We start from the raw sequence: 15,989 nt of genomic DNA on the forward strand, positions 1-15,989 counted from the left end.
CCCCAGGGAGCGCATTGAGCCATTTACAACCTGACTGGGGGGGAAATATGCTTCATAAATCCTTTTTAAACTTTTATCCCCTCGCCTTAAAATTATGCTCTCGAGTATTTGCCATCTCCATCCTGGGAATAACACTTTGAACATCTGCTCAATCAGTGCCTCGTATAATTTGATATACATCCACCAGGTCAGCCCTCAGCCTCCTAAGCTGTAACAAAAGCAATCCAAAGTTGAACAAACTCTCCTCATCGTTAATGCTCTTCAATCCAAACAACATCCTTATTGTATCTCTTCTGCACCTTCCCCAAGGCCCCCATATCCTTTCTGTAATGTGGCAATCAGAATTGTACACAATACTACAATAAACCTTAACCAAACACGGCTTGCCAAATTTTATACTGACCAATGAAGGCAAGCATATGCCTTCTTTACGATTCTTTAGATTTTAGACTTTAGAGATACAGCAATGAAACAGGCCCTTTGACCCACCGAGTCCACACCGACCAGAAATTACCCCATACACTACTTCCATCCTACACACCAGGGACAATTTACAATTCACAGAAGCCGATTAACCTACAAACCTATACGTCTTTGGAGTGTGGGAGGAAACCAGAGCTCCCGGGAGAAACCCACGCGGTCACGGGGCAAACGTACAAACTCCATACAGACAGCACCCGCAATCAGGATTGAACCTAGGTCTGTGGTGCGATGAGGCAGCAACTCTACCGCTGTGCCACTGTAACGCCCCCTGCCACAAATTCTCTCCATTTGTGTGGCAAACAAGTAATGCCACATGGGTCACACATTTGTTAAAGCTCCATACACACACAAAGTATGATACACATAGAATTTGTTTTGGTAATGTGATTGCGTGTGCCGTGATTGACACAAAGGTAACTGAGTTTGAAGAGCATTGTCTTGCGTGACTATGAATGTTGAATAACAAAAATAGAAAGTATTAGCAAAGAGAAAAACATATTATGGGTTCAAAGACCAGGTGAGGAAGTTCACTGTACATTGTAACAGTACAGCACAGATGGGATGCACAGAGCCACAGAATTCATAGTTATAGTGCTTAAAGTCAAGCTCTCATTCTCCGCAATGCACAGAGGCAGCCTTGTGGTGAGCCTATCTATAGTTATAGAGTGAAGCTCTTTTTTCTGGGTGTTTTAGCACCTGCTCTTCCACTTGTGGAATGATATTCCCAGTGGTGGGTGTTGAAAACCTTGTGGTTATTTGGATGCACAATATCACCAGCAAGTTCAACAACACAGACTTGAAGTGAAATTCCCTTGATTTTCTAAGCCCCCAAATTGACTCGATCCTGCCTTTTGAGCAAACCCGTCTTTCACAGCCCCAAACCTGCACACGTTCCTCCACAATGGTGGAGCTAATGGAGGTAACTGTGAAGTGCACTATAGGGGTTGTTTTATTTATCATGATACCTTGGTCCTCATGACATTTTGTAGCAGGGACCCTACCTACAAAACATGAATTGCCTGCATATGCAATGTTATTTAAAAAGAATAAAGTAGCACTGAAAATTTCTCTACGTGGAGATTTTCCCAAGTATTATTCTTTTTGCACCACATGCAAATAAAAATAATAAATTGGAGATACAAGGAACTGCAGATGCTGGCTTACAGGAAAAGACACAAAGTGCTGGAGTATATCAGTTGGTCAGGTAGCATCTCATCAGAACATGGATAGGTGTCATTTTGGGTTGGGTCCCTGGTTCGGATGGAGGAAGTCTGAAGAAAGGTCCCGATCCCAAACGTCACCGATCCATGGTTCTCCACAGATGCTGCCTGACCCCAGGGCCGTCTTAACGCATGGGCCTGATGGGCACTTGCCCGGGGGGCCACAAGCATAGGGGCCCCATGCTGATCTGTGTATGTTAAGTGACTTGCAATAAATAAATACTACTTTAAAAATGTAAGTTCAATAAGTGCTTTTTTTGCAACATTTTCCATCCCTAAGTGCTTCTCACAGCGATCTGTAAGTGCTTTTCGCAACAATGTAGCACCCTAAGTCCATCGCTAAGTGCTTTTCGGTAAGTGCTTTTCGCCGGCACAACGGGGGGGGGGGGGGGGGCTGGTAGGGAAAGGGGGGTGGGGGAGAGTAACGGTAGGGGCCCCAGTACACTGCTTTGCCCGGGAGCCCATAATGCTGTAAAAACGGCCCTGCCTGACCCGCTGAGTTTCTCCAGCACTCTGTGAAACATCACCTATCCATGTTCTCCAGAGATGCTGCCTGACCCGCTGAGTTACTCCAGCACTCTGTGCCTTTAAAAAAAAATTGTTTAATTCAACTATAACTAATATTCCAATTGTAATAATAATGCTTTGATTGTGAAAAAACCCCATCTACTTGTATCACAATAACAAAAGTAAAAAAGAGATACTGAAGCAAACAATTCTCTTGTTAGATAGATTTTACATTGTTAGTACAAAATCCCAATGGCTCGGGCAGGTAAGGTATGATTGCTATGTGTAGGATAAAAACATATTATGGGTTCAAAGACCAGGTGAGAAAGATTACCGTACATTGTAACTTCACTCTGTGTGTAGCATCCCCCTCTCCCTATCCCTCCCCCACCCAAGTCGTACCAGCTTCATAGGTGTCTTGTTCTCTCATTGTCTATACTCGTTTTCAACTAGGCCACAACTAACAATGGCCCGTTTCCTTTATCGTCGTTACTTTTTTGCAAATCTTTAATTCATTTGTTCTATCTCTCTCTACATCATCGTCTATATCTCTCGTTTCCCTTTCCCCTGACACTCGGTCTGAAGAAGGTCTTGACCCAAAACGTCACCTATTCCTTTTCTCCAAAGATGTTGTCTCACTCGCTGAGTTACTCCAGCTTTTCGTGTCTATCGAAGGTATAATGCTAATCAGTAAATATTCGTTGTTGTGTTTTCCAGATGGATTCAGAGTTATCCAAGCAGCGTGCAAAACACTCCTCGGATCTGAAGGAGTTAACACGGCAAATGAAGGAAGAGGCAACGTTTGAAATAGATATTGAGAGAGAAAGACATCAAGAACTGATAACCAAATACAGAGAAGAATACAAGGCACTCCAGACAAAGGTCTCTAGTCATTTGATCAAAATAACTTCTAACATCCTATCATCTCAGTGACTATGTGCATCTGTGTAACTAAATAACAACAATGATTCTACTACCATAATGCTGTTAAGGTAGAGATTCATCCCTGGGGCACCGACACTAAACTCACACTGACAACAGTAACTGTAAGTATACTATTTCAGAAATTCAAGGGTGGCACGGTGGCGCAGCGGTAGATGTGCTGCCTCACAGTGCCAGAGACCCAGGTTCAATCCCGACCACAGGTGCTGTCTGTACAGAGGTTGTACGTTCTCCCCGTGACCATGTGGGGTTTCTCCAGATACTCTGGTTTCCTCCCACACTCCAAAGACGTACAGGTTTGTAGATTAATTTGCTTAGGTAAAAATTATAAATTGTCCCTAGAGTGTAGGGTAGTGTTAGTGTGTGGGGATCGCTGGTCGGCACAGAATCAGTGGGCCAAAGGGCCTGTTTCTGCAATGTATCTCTAAACTAAACAACAACAAAAAATAATAATTCCACAGTTATTAATGCACACTTGTTTGGTGTAAGCGGCCAAAAGGTGAAGCTCTTCCCCTTAGTCACATTGTTCGCTGGGATTGTTCTCACAACAGTGGGGAAAATTACTATTGTCTCAAAGTGTTATATTTAACAGAAGTTCTGAAATCTCAGAGACGTTAGATATCAGGATTACAAGCTGCAATCTCCCTGATTGATGTTTGATACAGATTAAGCCATCACAGCAAACAGCAATCAATCGTGTGCTTTCTATGGCATCACAATACTTGACCGAATAAAAGTTGAGAGAATGAACATTGTTGGAGATATTTAGAACCGGAAAATAACTCTGAAAGTTTTGAGCCATTTGTTGTGAAATCTTGTCGGAAAACAAACCTGCAGATGCTGGTCTAAATCGAAAGTAGACACAAAATGCTGGAGTAACTCAGCAGGTCAGGCAGCATCTCAGGAGAGTAGGAATGGGTGACGTTTCGGGTCGAGACCCGTCTAGTCTGAAGAAGGGTCTCGACCCGAAACGTCACCCATTCCTTCCCTCCCGAGATGCTGCCTGACCCGCTGAGTTACTCCAGCACTTTGGAGCAAAGAGGTCCTTCTACAGTTGTACCGGGCCCTGGTGAGACCGCACCTGGAGTACTGTGTGCAGTTTTGGTCTCCGAATTTGAGGAAGGATATTCTTGCTATGGAGGGCGTGCAGCGTAGGTTCACTAGGTTAATTCCCGGAATGGCGGGACTGTCGTATGTTGAAAGGCTGGAGCGATTGGGCTTGTATACACTGGAATTTAGAAGGATGAGGGGGGATCTTATTGAAACATATAAGATAATTAGGGGATTGGACACATTAGAGGCAGGAAACATGTTCCCAATGTTGGGGGAGTCCAGAACAAGGGGCCACAGTTTAAGAATAAGGGGTAGGCCATTTAGAACGGAGATGAGGAAGAACATTTTCAGTCAGAGAGTTGTGAAGGTGTGGAATTCTCTGCCTCAGAAGGCAGTGGAGGCCAGTTCGTTGGATGCTTTCAAGAGAGAGCTGGATAGAGCTCTTAAGGATAGCGGAGTGAGGGGGTATGGGGAGAAGGCAGGAACGGGGTACTGATGGAGAGTGATCAGCCATGATCGCATTGAATGGCGGTGCTGGCTCGAAGGGCTGAATGGCCTACTCCTGCACCTATTGTCTATTGTGTATTGTGTCTACCTTTGTTGTGAAATCTTGTTGGTCATTTGAGAGGAAAGGCAAAACAATTCCATTATGTTAAGCTGTCATGTCCTTACGATATCTAGAGCACTTCACCAACACTGTAGATATGGGTGTGTTGGACAGAACATGACAGACAGTTTAAAAATAGCAGCAACTCATTCACTGCAATAAGATAAAAGATAGTAATGTTGCTGAAATTATACATGATGGCCCTGGTTTAACATTGCATTTAAAAATAATGAGTTGCCAATGCAGTCTACCCTTTATATTGTTTGTATTTCCTTCATCCAACTTGTATACAACCTCTTAACTTTTATGTCACTTAAATAATTCATTTCAAGTTTAGACACAAGGAGTTCCTTGTTGCAGATGCTGGTTTAATATGGAAACAGACACAAAATGCTGGAATAACTCAGCAGTTCAGACAGCATATCTGGAGAACATGGACAGACAATCTCCCAGAAGATAGACACAAAATGCTGGAATAACTCAGCGGGTAAGACAACATCGTTGAAGAAAAGGAATAGGTGACATTTCGGGTCGAGACCCTTCTTCAGACCCACGTCTGAAGAAGGGTCTCGACCCAAAAAGTCACCTATTCCTTTTCTTCAGAAATGCTGTCTTACCCACTGAGTTACTCCAGCTTTCTGTGTCTCTCTTCGGTTTAAACCAGCATTTGCAGTTCCTTCCTACACAGACAATCTCTTGGGTTGGAAGAAGGCCCATCGACTATCCATGTTCTCTAGAGATGCAGCCTGACCCGCTGAGTTACTCCAGCACTTTGTAATTTGTTAGGTTATTTAGCTCATCGTTCTAAATCTCAATATTTTCTGTGTTACTGAATTCCAATGGCTGAAACATCATGATCCAGACGAAGAAGCAGCCAGGCTAATAAAATCAGTATGAAGTTCTAACATAACCTCCATAATAATAAGGCATTGGTAAACTGGACCAGGCTTTTCACTCAGTACTTCGTATAAAACATGTACTTTATTCTTTGATGAGGTTTAGACTTTTACCATATCTTCATAGCTTGCTTCAAATATCATTATTTCTGATTTTTAGGTCTTTTTTTTTTTACAGCTATTTATTATAATAACAAATGGAGTTTGACATGAAACATTAACTCTGTTTCCCTTTTCCTAGAGGCTATTTTTTTTAATTGCTTGTATTTTTAAAGAATTAATCACGATCAAGGATACTCCAACAATAAGAACTATTCCTCATTAACTGAAAAGCATTTTATCAGGACGCATCACAGCACGATTGGGGCTCCATCCAAGACCGCAAGAAATTGCAGAGAATTGTAGACGCAGACAAGTCCATCACACAAACCAACCTCCCTTCCATTGACACCTTCTACACTTCATGCTGCCTCAGCAAGGCCACCAGCATAATCAAGGACCAGTCTCACTCCCTCTTCTCCCTCTCCCATCAGGCAAGAGGTATAGAAGTGTGAAAACACACACCTCCAGATTCAGGGACAGCTTCTTCCCAGCTGTTATCAGACAACTGAACCATCCTATCAACAACTAGAGAGCAGTCCTGAACTACTATCTACTCTTTGGAGACACTTGGACTATCTTTAATTGGACTATGCGTTGCACTAAGCATTATTCACTTTGTCCTGTATCTGCACACTGTGGACGGCTCAATTGTAATCATGTATCGTCTTTCCGCTGACTGGTTAGCACGTAGCAAAAGCTTTTCACCGTACACGTGACAATAAACTAAACTGAACTAAACATTTAAGATAGACATAAAATGCTGGAGTAACTCAACAGGTCAGGCAGCATCTCTGGAGAAAAAAGATAGGTGACGTTTCTGGTCGAGATCCTTCTTCAGACTCCGGTCTAGATATCTGCCAAACCACTGACGTTCCAGAGACTATAATTAAAACAATTGTACACATCGATCTAATTATTAGTTGGAGGGCAATACGAACCAAGCAATGGGAAATCGCGTGTTCACGTTGACTTCAGCTAGTTTACTGTGAATTAAGCTTTTCAATGTTTTAATCATCAGGTTCCTGATTTAGTCAATGCTGCAACCAAAGAATTTCAGATGGAAATCAGCAGCGTGAAGAGAAAGCTTCAGGAGGCCCAGTGCCAACTAAGCCAAAAGGACCACTGCAAAGACGATGAAATCAGTAAACTGGGAAAAAGAATCTCTCTGCTAGAGACCCAGTTAAAACAGGAACAGAACAGAGTAGAGTCCATGAACGAGGAACTGAGGACTGAGGTGCAGCAGAAATCTATCGAGACAAGAGAAAGCCAACAGGAGATACTGCAACTCAGAGAGGAGCTGTGCCAGACTGAGAAAGAGGTATGGGTCCACACATATCAAACCAAAGTGTAGAAACAAGAGATGGCAGATGCCGGTTCACAAAAAAGGACCCAGTGCTGGAGTAACTCAGCAGGTCAGGCAACATCTCTGGAAACACAAAGTGCTGGAGTAACTCAGCAGGTCAGGCAACATCTCTGGAAACACAAAGTGCTAGAGTAACTCAGCAGGTCAGGCAACATCTCTGGAAATACAAAGTGCTAGAGTAACTCAGCAGGTCAGGCAACATCTCTGGAAACACAAAGTGCTGGAGTAACTCAGCAGGTCAGACAGCATCTCTGGAAGTACAAAGTGCTGGAGTAACTCAGCAGGTCAGGCAACATCTCTGGAGACATAAAGTGCCTTAGAAACAAAGAATTGCAGATACTGGTTTATACCAAAGAGTATCAGTTGCAGTGCTGAAGAAGGTTCACCCCCTCGACTCCGTCCAAGGACCCCGACAGTCCTTTCAGGTGAGGCAGACCAACTCTTATGTGCTTGCACATAACCCATTCCAGGCACATCCATGTGCCTATCCAAAGGTCTCTTAAATGCCACAATCTATTCTGCCTCAACCACCGCCCCTGGCAGCCCGTTCCAGGCACTTAAATAGAGGATTGCAGTAGCTGTAAAACAGGAAGCAGTCTGTCTCTAAGTTCAAGGTACTTGAGAAAAGAGTCAGACTGATGAGACTATTCACAGCATATTTACTCATATTCACCAGTGATGAATTTTTAAGCATGTGTACTCTGTACAAGTGCTTTTCTCACTGACTGTAATTATGTTAGCATATTGACAAGACTGACAGTGTTTTGCTGGGTTACTGTTGACAGTCAAATAGCACGCTAACATTTACAATGACGTCACGACCACACACTTGGAGCTGAGGAAGGGATTAATTATTATTGATTGCATTATGGCCCTTAGGGCTAGATAAATTCACCCTTACAGAAGTCCCAAATCACGGCTCAAAAGTTAGAATCACAGAATGACGTTTAGCTCTCACAAAATAGACGTGGGGAATGAAGTAAATAAATCTACACAAAATGTGTTCTTTTTCAACTCTCATTTCTTGACACACACACACACACACACACACACACACACACAGATAACCAGCCTCTGCTTTACAGGGCATTGCGATAGGGACAAATGCATAAACACGGGGAGGGAGAGGGGGAGGGGGGTCACTTGTAATAATGTGGACAGAGAAATAAATTGTGTAGGAAGGAACTGCAGATGCTGGTTTAAACCGAAGATAGACACAAAGAAAAACAAACTGGAGTAACGCAGCGGGACAGGCAGCATCTCCCGAGAGAAGGAATGGGTGATGTTTCGGGTCGAGACCCTTCTGCAGACGAGTTAGGGGAAAGGGAAACGAGAGTGTAATGATCCTGATCTGGTAAGGGGACTAGAGGTAAAAGAGCCATTAGGAGGCAGTGATCACAACATGATAAGTTTTACTCTGCAAATGGAAAGGCAGAAGGGAAAATCGGAAGTGTCGGTATTGCAGTATAGCAAAGGGGATTACAGAGGCATGAGGCGGGAGCTGGCCAAAATTGATTGGAAGGAGGCCCTAGCAGGGAAGACGGTAGAACAGCAATGGCAGGTATTCCTGGGAATAATGCAGAGGTTGCAGGATCAATTTATTCCAAAGAGGTGGAAAGACTCTAAGGGGAGTAAGAGACACCTGTGGCTGACAAGGAAAGTCAGGGACAGCATAAAAATTAAGGAGAGGAAGTATAACATAGCAAAGAAGAGTGGGAAGACAGAGGATTGGGACTCTTTTAAAGAGCAACAAAAGTTAACTAAAAAGGCAATACGAGGAGAAAAGATGAGGTACGAGGGTAAACTAGCCAATAATATAAAGGAGGATAGCAAAAGTTTTTTTAGGTACGTGAAGAGGAAAAAAATAGTCAAGGCAAATGTGGGTCCCTTGAAGACAGAAGCAGGGGAGTTTATTATGGGGAACAAAGAAATGGCAGACGAGTTAAACCGTTACTTTGGATCTGTCTTCACTGAGGAAGATACACACAATCTCCCAAATGTTCTAGGGGCTGGAGAACCTAGGGTGATGGAGGAACTGAAGGAAATCCACATTAGGCAGGAAATGGTTTTGGGTAGACTGATGGGACTGAAGGCTGATAAATCCCCAGGGCCTGATGGTCTGCATCCCAGAGTACTTAAGGAGGTGGCTCTAGAAATAGTGGAAGCATTGGAGATCATTTTTCAATGTTCTATAGATTCAGGATCAGTTCCTGTGGATTGGAGAATTGCAAATGTTATCCCACTTTTTAAGAAAGGAGGGAGAGAGAAAACGGGTAATTATAGACCAGTTTGTCTGACATCAGTGGTGGGGAAAATGCTGGAGTCAATTATAAAAGACGAAATTGCTGAGCATTTGGATAGCAGTAACGGGATCGTTCCGAGTCAGCATGGATTTACGAAGGGGAAATCATGCTTGACAAATCTACTGGAATTTTTTGAGGATGTAACTAGGAAAATTGACAAGGGAGAGTCAGTGGATGTGGTGTACCTCGACTTTCAGAAAGCCTTCGACAAGGTCCCACATAGGAGATTAGTGGGCAAAATTAGGGCACATGGTATTGGGGGTAGGGTACTGACATGGATAGAAAATTGGTTGACAGACAGAAAGCAAAGAGTGGGGATAAATGGGTCCCTTTCGGAATGGCAGGCAGTGACCAGTGGGGTACCGCAAGGTTCGGTGCTGGGACCCCAGCTATTTACGATATACATTAATGACTTAGACGAAGGGATTAAAAGTACCATTAGCAAATTTGCAGATGATACTAAGTTGGGGGGTAGTGTGAATTGTGAGGAAGATGCAATAAGGCTGCAGGGTGACCTGGACAGGTTGTGTGAGTGGGCGGATACATGGCAGATGCAGTTTAATGTAGATAAGTGTGAGGTTATTCACTTTGGAAGTAAGAATAGAAAGGCAGATTATTATCTGAATGGTGTCAAGTTAGGAGGAGGGGGAGTTCAACGAGATCTGGGTGTCCTAGTGCATCAGTCAATGAAAGGAAGCATGCAGGTTCAGCAGGCAGTGAAGAAAGCCAATGGAATGTTGGCCTTCGTAACAAGAGGAGTTGAGTATAGGAGCAAAGAGGTCCTTCTACAGTTGTACCGGGCCCTGGTGAGACCGCACCTGGAGTACTGTGTGCAGTTTTGGTCTCCAAATTTGAGGAAGGATATTCTTGCTATGGAGGGCGTGCAGCGTAGGTTCACTAGATTAATTCCCGGAATGGCGGGACTGTCGTATGTTGAAAGGCTGGAGCGATTGGGCTTGTATACACTGGAATTTAGAAGGATGAGGGGGGATCTTATTGAAACATATAAGATAATTAGGGGATTGGACACATTAGAGGCAGATAACATGTTCCCAATGTTGGGGGAGTCCAGAACAAGGGGCCACAGTTTGAGAATAAGGGGTAGGCCATTTAGAACGGAGATGAGGAAGAACTTTTTCAGTCAGAGGGTGGTGAAGGTGTGGAATTCTCTGCCTCAGAAGGCAGTGGAGGCCAGTTCGTTGGATGCTTTCAAGAGAGAGCTGGATAGAGCTCTTAAGGATAGCGGAGTGAGGGGGTATGGGGAGAAGGCAGGAACGGGGTACTGATTGATAGTGATCAGCCATGATCGCATTGAATGGCGGTGCTGGCTCGAAGGGCTGAATGGCCTACTCCTGCACCTATTGTCTATTGTCTATTGTCTATTGAGATATAGATGATGATGTAGAGAGATAAATTGTTGATCTAGTACACAAACAGCCCCAAATATTTTGTTAACGAGAGACTACAAAGTGACGGAGTAACTCGGTGGGTCAGGCAGCGTCTGTGGAGAAAAAGAATGGGTGACGTTTCGGGTCGAGACCCTTCTTCAGACCTTCTTGGAGATCTTCTGTCTGAAGATGATTCTGACCCGAAACGTCACACATCCTTTGACTCCAGAGATGCTGCCTGAACCGCTGAGTTACTCCAGCACTTTGTATCTATTTTTGGTATAAACCAGCACCTGCAGTTCCTTGTTTCTACCAAATATTTTGTTCTCCACTTTCCATGTTTTCTGGCTATTGACTTCAACTTTGCTCTCTAAACTCCATTAATGCATTACTACATAAAGATGAAAGTACATTTTTTTTTAGATATTGTGTTAACATATAGTCTTCTTCAATGGGAACATAGATCAGAAAATATTCTCCCAGTTTCTGAAAAATACTTTCCTTTTGAAAAAATATTCCGTCATCATCAAAATCGTACAAAATATGTTTTCCTGTAATATAATCATTGTTGTACAAGTAAGTGTTTTTAATTATGTAATTCAATATGGCCAGGGTCCCAATCTGAAATGGCACCCATCCTTTTTCTCCAGAAATTTCGCCTGACCCACTGAGTTACTCCAGCTCTTAGTGTCTCTCTACGACCAATTTAATAACTGTTAGCTGTCTATTAAACTCAATTGTTCTCTGATCTTGCTGTCATAGAGTGATACAGTGTGGAAACAGGCCCTTTGGCCCATCGAGCCCACACCGACCAATCTACACTAGTCCCACCTGCCAGCATTTGGTCCATATCCCTCCAAACCTGTCTAACTGTTTCTTAAACGTTAGGATAGTCCCTGCCTCAACTACCTTCTCTGGCATCTTGTTACATACATCCACCACCTTTTGGCTGAAAACATTACCCCTCAGATTCCTATTAAAACTTTTCCCCTTCACCTTAAACCAATGTCCTCTGGTCCTCGATTCCTCTACTCTGGGCAAGAGGCCTTTCTACGTTTCACAATACACCGATTTCCAGATCGATTTATTCTCAATTCTGTGTAAATTCTAAGCATTTTCATAGTCATGGAGTGATACAGCATGGAAACAGGCCCTTCAGCCCAACTTGTCCATACCAGCCAACATGTCCCAGCTACACTGGTCCCACCTGCCCACGTTTGGTCCATATCCCTCCAAACCTGTCCTATCCACAAATAAAACATCAATTCTGTAAATAAAACACGAGCACCATGTGTTTTGTTCATTCATTCGTTCATTCATTCATTCATTCGTTCATTCATTCATTCATTTGTCCGTACAGAACACTTTCCTTGCAGAAACCGTGCGCAGAGAGTGTGAGGAACGCTATGAGCTGACGGAGGCCCTCAGTCAGGCCAGAGAACAACTGATGGAACTGAAGAAGCTGAGCAGAGAGCTTGCACGTTCTCAGCTGTCAGCCAGCCAAGGAAGCCTGAGCTCTTGCTCCTCGCCCGCCAGCAACCAGGCGCGCAAGATGCAAAGCTCACCCTCCAACAGCAGTTGGTCAAAGGCCAACAGCTTGCAAGGGCTCCCGGCAAAAAACAGCCCGTTAAACAGTGCCGGCTGCATCTCGTTGCCTGTCATCCCAGTGCTGCACCCAACAAAGGGGGGGGCAGCATCCATCAGTGAAATCAAACACAGGATTGCAGCGGCCGTGAAAAGAAAATAGTCTGCGTCCACACTCAAGGTGCTTGCGAAAGGAATCAATGCGTCCAGACTATTCATCATCGCACATGCTTGAATATATTGGATCCTAGTGATGAACTTAAACCAAGTATCTTCTGCAAAGTGCTCGTGCATTCATACAAGTTAAGGTTACTAATTGCAGTTTCCTAATCCTGACAAATCATGAACTGCTGACAAATAGAATGGATCTCAAGTCGGTTTACACAGCATTCTTTCTTGCACTTTCTCGGGTGCACTGTATGCTCACAATTTATCCAAGCGCTCAATACTCAGGGGCTATGTATTTGCTTTCACAAGCATTCTATTTCTATCTTTGTGAAATATCCAAACAAAGCACTGGGATTCATTTCCAATCTTTATCAGCATTTATACAGTAGAGTATAGATAGAGCTACTGCCTCACAGCGCCAGAGACCCGGGTTCAATCCTGACCTTGGGTGCTGTCTGGGTGGAGTTTGCATGTTCCCCCTGTAATGCGTGCAATTTCTCCTTGTGCCTCTGGTTTCCTCCTATGTCCTAAAGACGCGCGAGTTTGATCTGTAAATTACCCCTAGTTAAGTGTGTAGGGAGTGGATGAGAAAGTGGGATAACATGGAACATGTCAACAGGTGACCGATGGTCGGCGTGGACTCGGTAGGCCGAAGGGCCTGTTTCCATGCTGTGTGTATCCATTAATCAGTTTTGCTAAGTGATGCTTCCCTTCTCAATCTTCATGTTCATTTATCCCACTTATACATGGTTTTTCTACAACTTCATTAATCTCTTTCTGCAATTTGTTATTGTGCTATTCCCCATGGCCTTTGTTTGGCAATCACGCTTAAGTGGGCCTTCATTATGTATACAAGTCCCACTTCATCATAAAGTAAAAGGAGGCAATATGAGCAAGTTTCTGGCTACAAAGTTCATAAATCATAGAAGCAGACTTAGGCCATTTGGCTCAAGTCTACTCTACCATTCAATCATGGCTGATCTATCTCTCTCTCACAGCTCTATTCTCCTGCCTTCTCCCCATAACCCTTGACACCCTGCTTTTGTCTTGTGCTTAATAGGACATTACAGTGTCAGGGCCTTGATAGAAATATTCAATAACTGGCCATACACTAGTTGCCAAATGTTAGTTTAGCTTAGAGATACAGAGCGGAAACAGGCCCTTCGGCCCACCGGGTCCGTACCGACTAGTGCCCAGCATTTTAACACTACCCCACACACACTAGGGACAATTTACATTTATACCAAGCCAATTAACCTACAAACCTGTACGTCTTTGAAGCGTGGGAGGAAACCAGAGCACCCGGCGAAAACCCACGCAGGTCACAGGGAGAACGTACAAACTCCGTACAGACAGCACCCATAGTCAGGATGGAACCCGGGTCTCTGGCGCTGCAAGTGCTGTAAAGCAGCAACACTATCGCTGCGCCACCGTGCCAAATGCCAACGATTTTATCATATCATATTATTTTTCCAGCAACAGCCATTGAATCTCTAGAGGCACACTCATTTTGTTCCCTCTTTTATAAATACGAGAGGTATTTTGCGTATCTATCAGTTGTTCCGTTATCGCCTTCTTTGTATTTCCATAAATGTAATTGATCATATACATTTTTCATATTTTAAATTTTATTAATGCTTCTATCATCTCTGTTTTAATTTTGATATTGCTTCATTGAAATTAAATATATATGTTTGATTTCTCAATTGAGAATTACTTTGACATTAAAATATAGTATTAGTTTATCCTTGCCAAATTGAATTAGAATTAAATAGATCTTCCAAAATATTTTGTTTTAGTCTTAAACTATATAGTTTAACATTATGAAATATTAGTTAAAGTATTTTATATGTTTATAAAAATTAATATTTTTATAGTAACTCATGAATGGATAATAACAAAAGTAATTAAAAAAAAGTTTAAAACTGTAAATGGAAATAAACTTATTCGTGTTTGCTTTATTCTGGTGCAAAGTTAACTGCGTGATTCCCAATTCGATTTACAATCCTATCATGTAACAGGTAAAGACATTGAAATGAAAAAAAGAGACCGATGAAATCCATATGAAAAGCACACCAAACATTCTATGAACACTAAACAGAAAAATATTATTCTCAGCGCCAGTTGAAACGTTCCTAATCTACAGCATTTGATAAATTAAAGTCTCATTTTCGAGTGAAATCAGCTGTTGCAGTAACAGCTGCCTCTGGATCTCAGGAATGTGCATTGGTGCATACCAACAATATAGGCTTGGAACTCAGGCAGTTTGACTCAAGAATTCACAAATTGTGCTATCGTGTTTGAAGAAACACATGGAACAGTTTACGGAGGTAAGGCCCATCAACTGAATGCCACATTTAGTGATAGAGTAAGAAAATAACTGCAGATGCTGGTACAAATCGAGGGTATTTATTCACAAAATGCTGGAGTAACTCAGCAGGTCAGGCAGCATCTCAGGAGAGAAGGAATGGGTGATGTTTCGGGTCGAGACACTTCTTCAGACTGATGTCAGGGGGGCGGGACAAAGGACCGATATAGGTGGAGACAGGAAGATAGAGGGAGATCTGGGAAGGGGGAGGGGAAGAGAGGGACAGAGAAACTATCTAAAGTTGGAGAAGTCAATGTTCATACCGCTGGGTTGCAAGCTGCCCAGGCGAAATATGAGGTGCTGTTCCTCCAATTTCCGGTGGGCCTCACTATGGCACTGGAGGAGGCCCATGACAGAAAAGTCAGACTGGGAGTGGGAGGGGGAGTTGAAGTGCTCAGCCACCGGGAGATCAGGTTGGTTAAGGCGGACTGAGCGAAGGTGTTGAGTGAAGCGATCGCCGAGCCTGCGTTTGGTTTCGCCGATGTAAAGAAGTTGACATCTGGAGCAGCGGATGCAATAGATGAGGTTGGAGGAGGTGCAGGTGAACCTCTGTCTCACCTGGAAAGACTGTTTGGGTCCTTGGATGGAGTTGAGGGGCGAGGTAAAGGGACAGGTGTTGCATCTCCTGTGGTTGCAGGGGAAAGTGCCCGGGGTTGGGGTGGTTTGGGTAGGAAGGGACGAGCGGACCAGGGAGTTATGGAGGGAACGGTCTCATGGAGATGGAGGAATTGGGAGTAGGGGATAGACTTTTTGCAGGAAACTGGGTGGGAAGAAGTGTAGTTCAGATAGCTGTGCGAGTCAATGGGTTTATAGTAGATGTCAGTCACTAGTCTGTCTCCTGTGATGGAGATGGTGAGGTCCAGAAACAGGAGGGAGATGTCAGAGATAGTCCAGGTATATTTAAGGGCGGGATGGAAATTGGAAGTGAAGTGTATGAAGTCAGTGAGTTCTGCATGGGTGCAAGAGGTAGCACCAATGCAGTCGTCGATGTAGCGGAGGTAGAAT

At 43.5% G+C, this 15,989-nt stretch overlaps 1 protein-coding gene across 1 annotated transcript in view; it reads left to right on the forward strand.

The window, feature by feature from the left end:
• The window catches only part of lekr1 (Leucine-, glutamate- and lysine-rich protein 1), a 118,023-nt gene extending 103,736 nt beyond the window's left edge, over nt 1-14,287 (forward strand). Inside the window, exons 11-13 of the mRNA XM_078410106.1 lie at nt 2,928-3,092; nt 6,829-7,128; nt 12,225-14,287. Coding sequence (XP_078266232.1) covers nt 2,928-3,092; nt 6,829-7,128; nt 12,225-12,611 — 852 coding nt within the window. The 3' untranslated portion in view covers nt 12,612-14,287. The remainder of the gene's footprint in view (nt 1-2,927; nt 3,093-6,828; nt 7,129-12,224) is intronic.
• The last annotated feature ends 1,702 nt before the right edge of the window (nt 14,288-15,989 follow it).

This window comes from Rhinoraja longicauda, chromosome 13, assembly GCF_053455715.1.
Source record: "Rhinoraja longicauda isolate Sanriku21f chromosome 13, sRhiLon1.1, whole genome shotgun sequence".
Classification (NCBI taxonomy): Eukaryota; Metazoa; Chordata; class Chondrichthyes; order Rajiformes; family Arhynchobatidae; genus Rhinoraja; species Rhinoraja longicauda.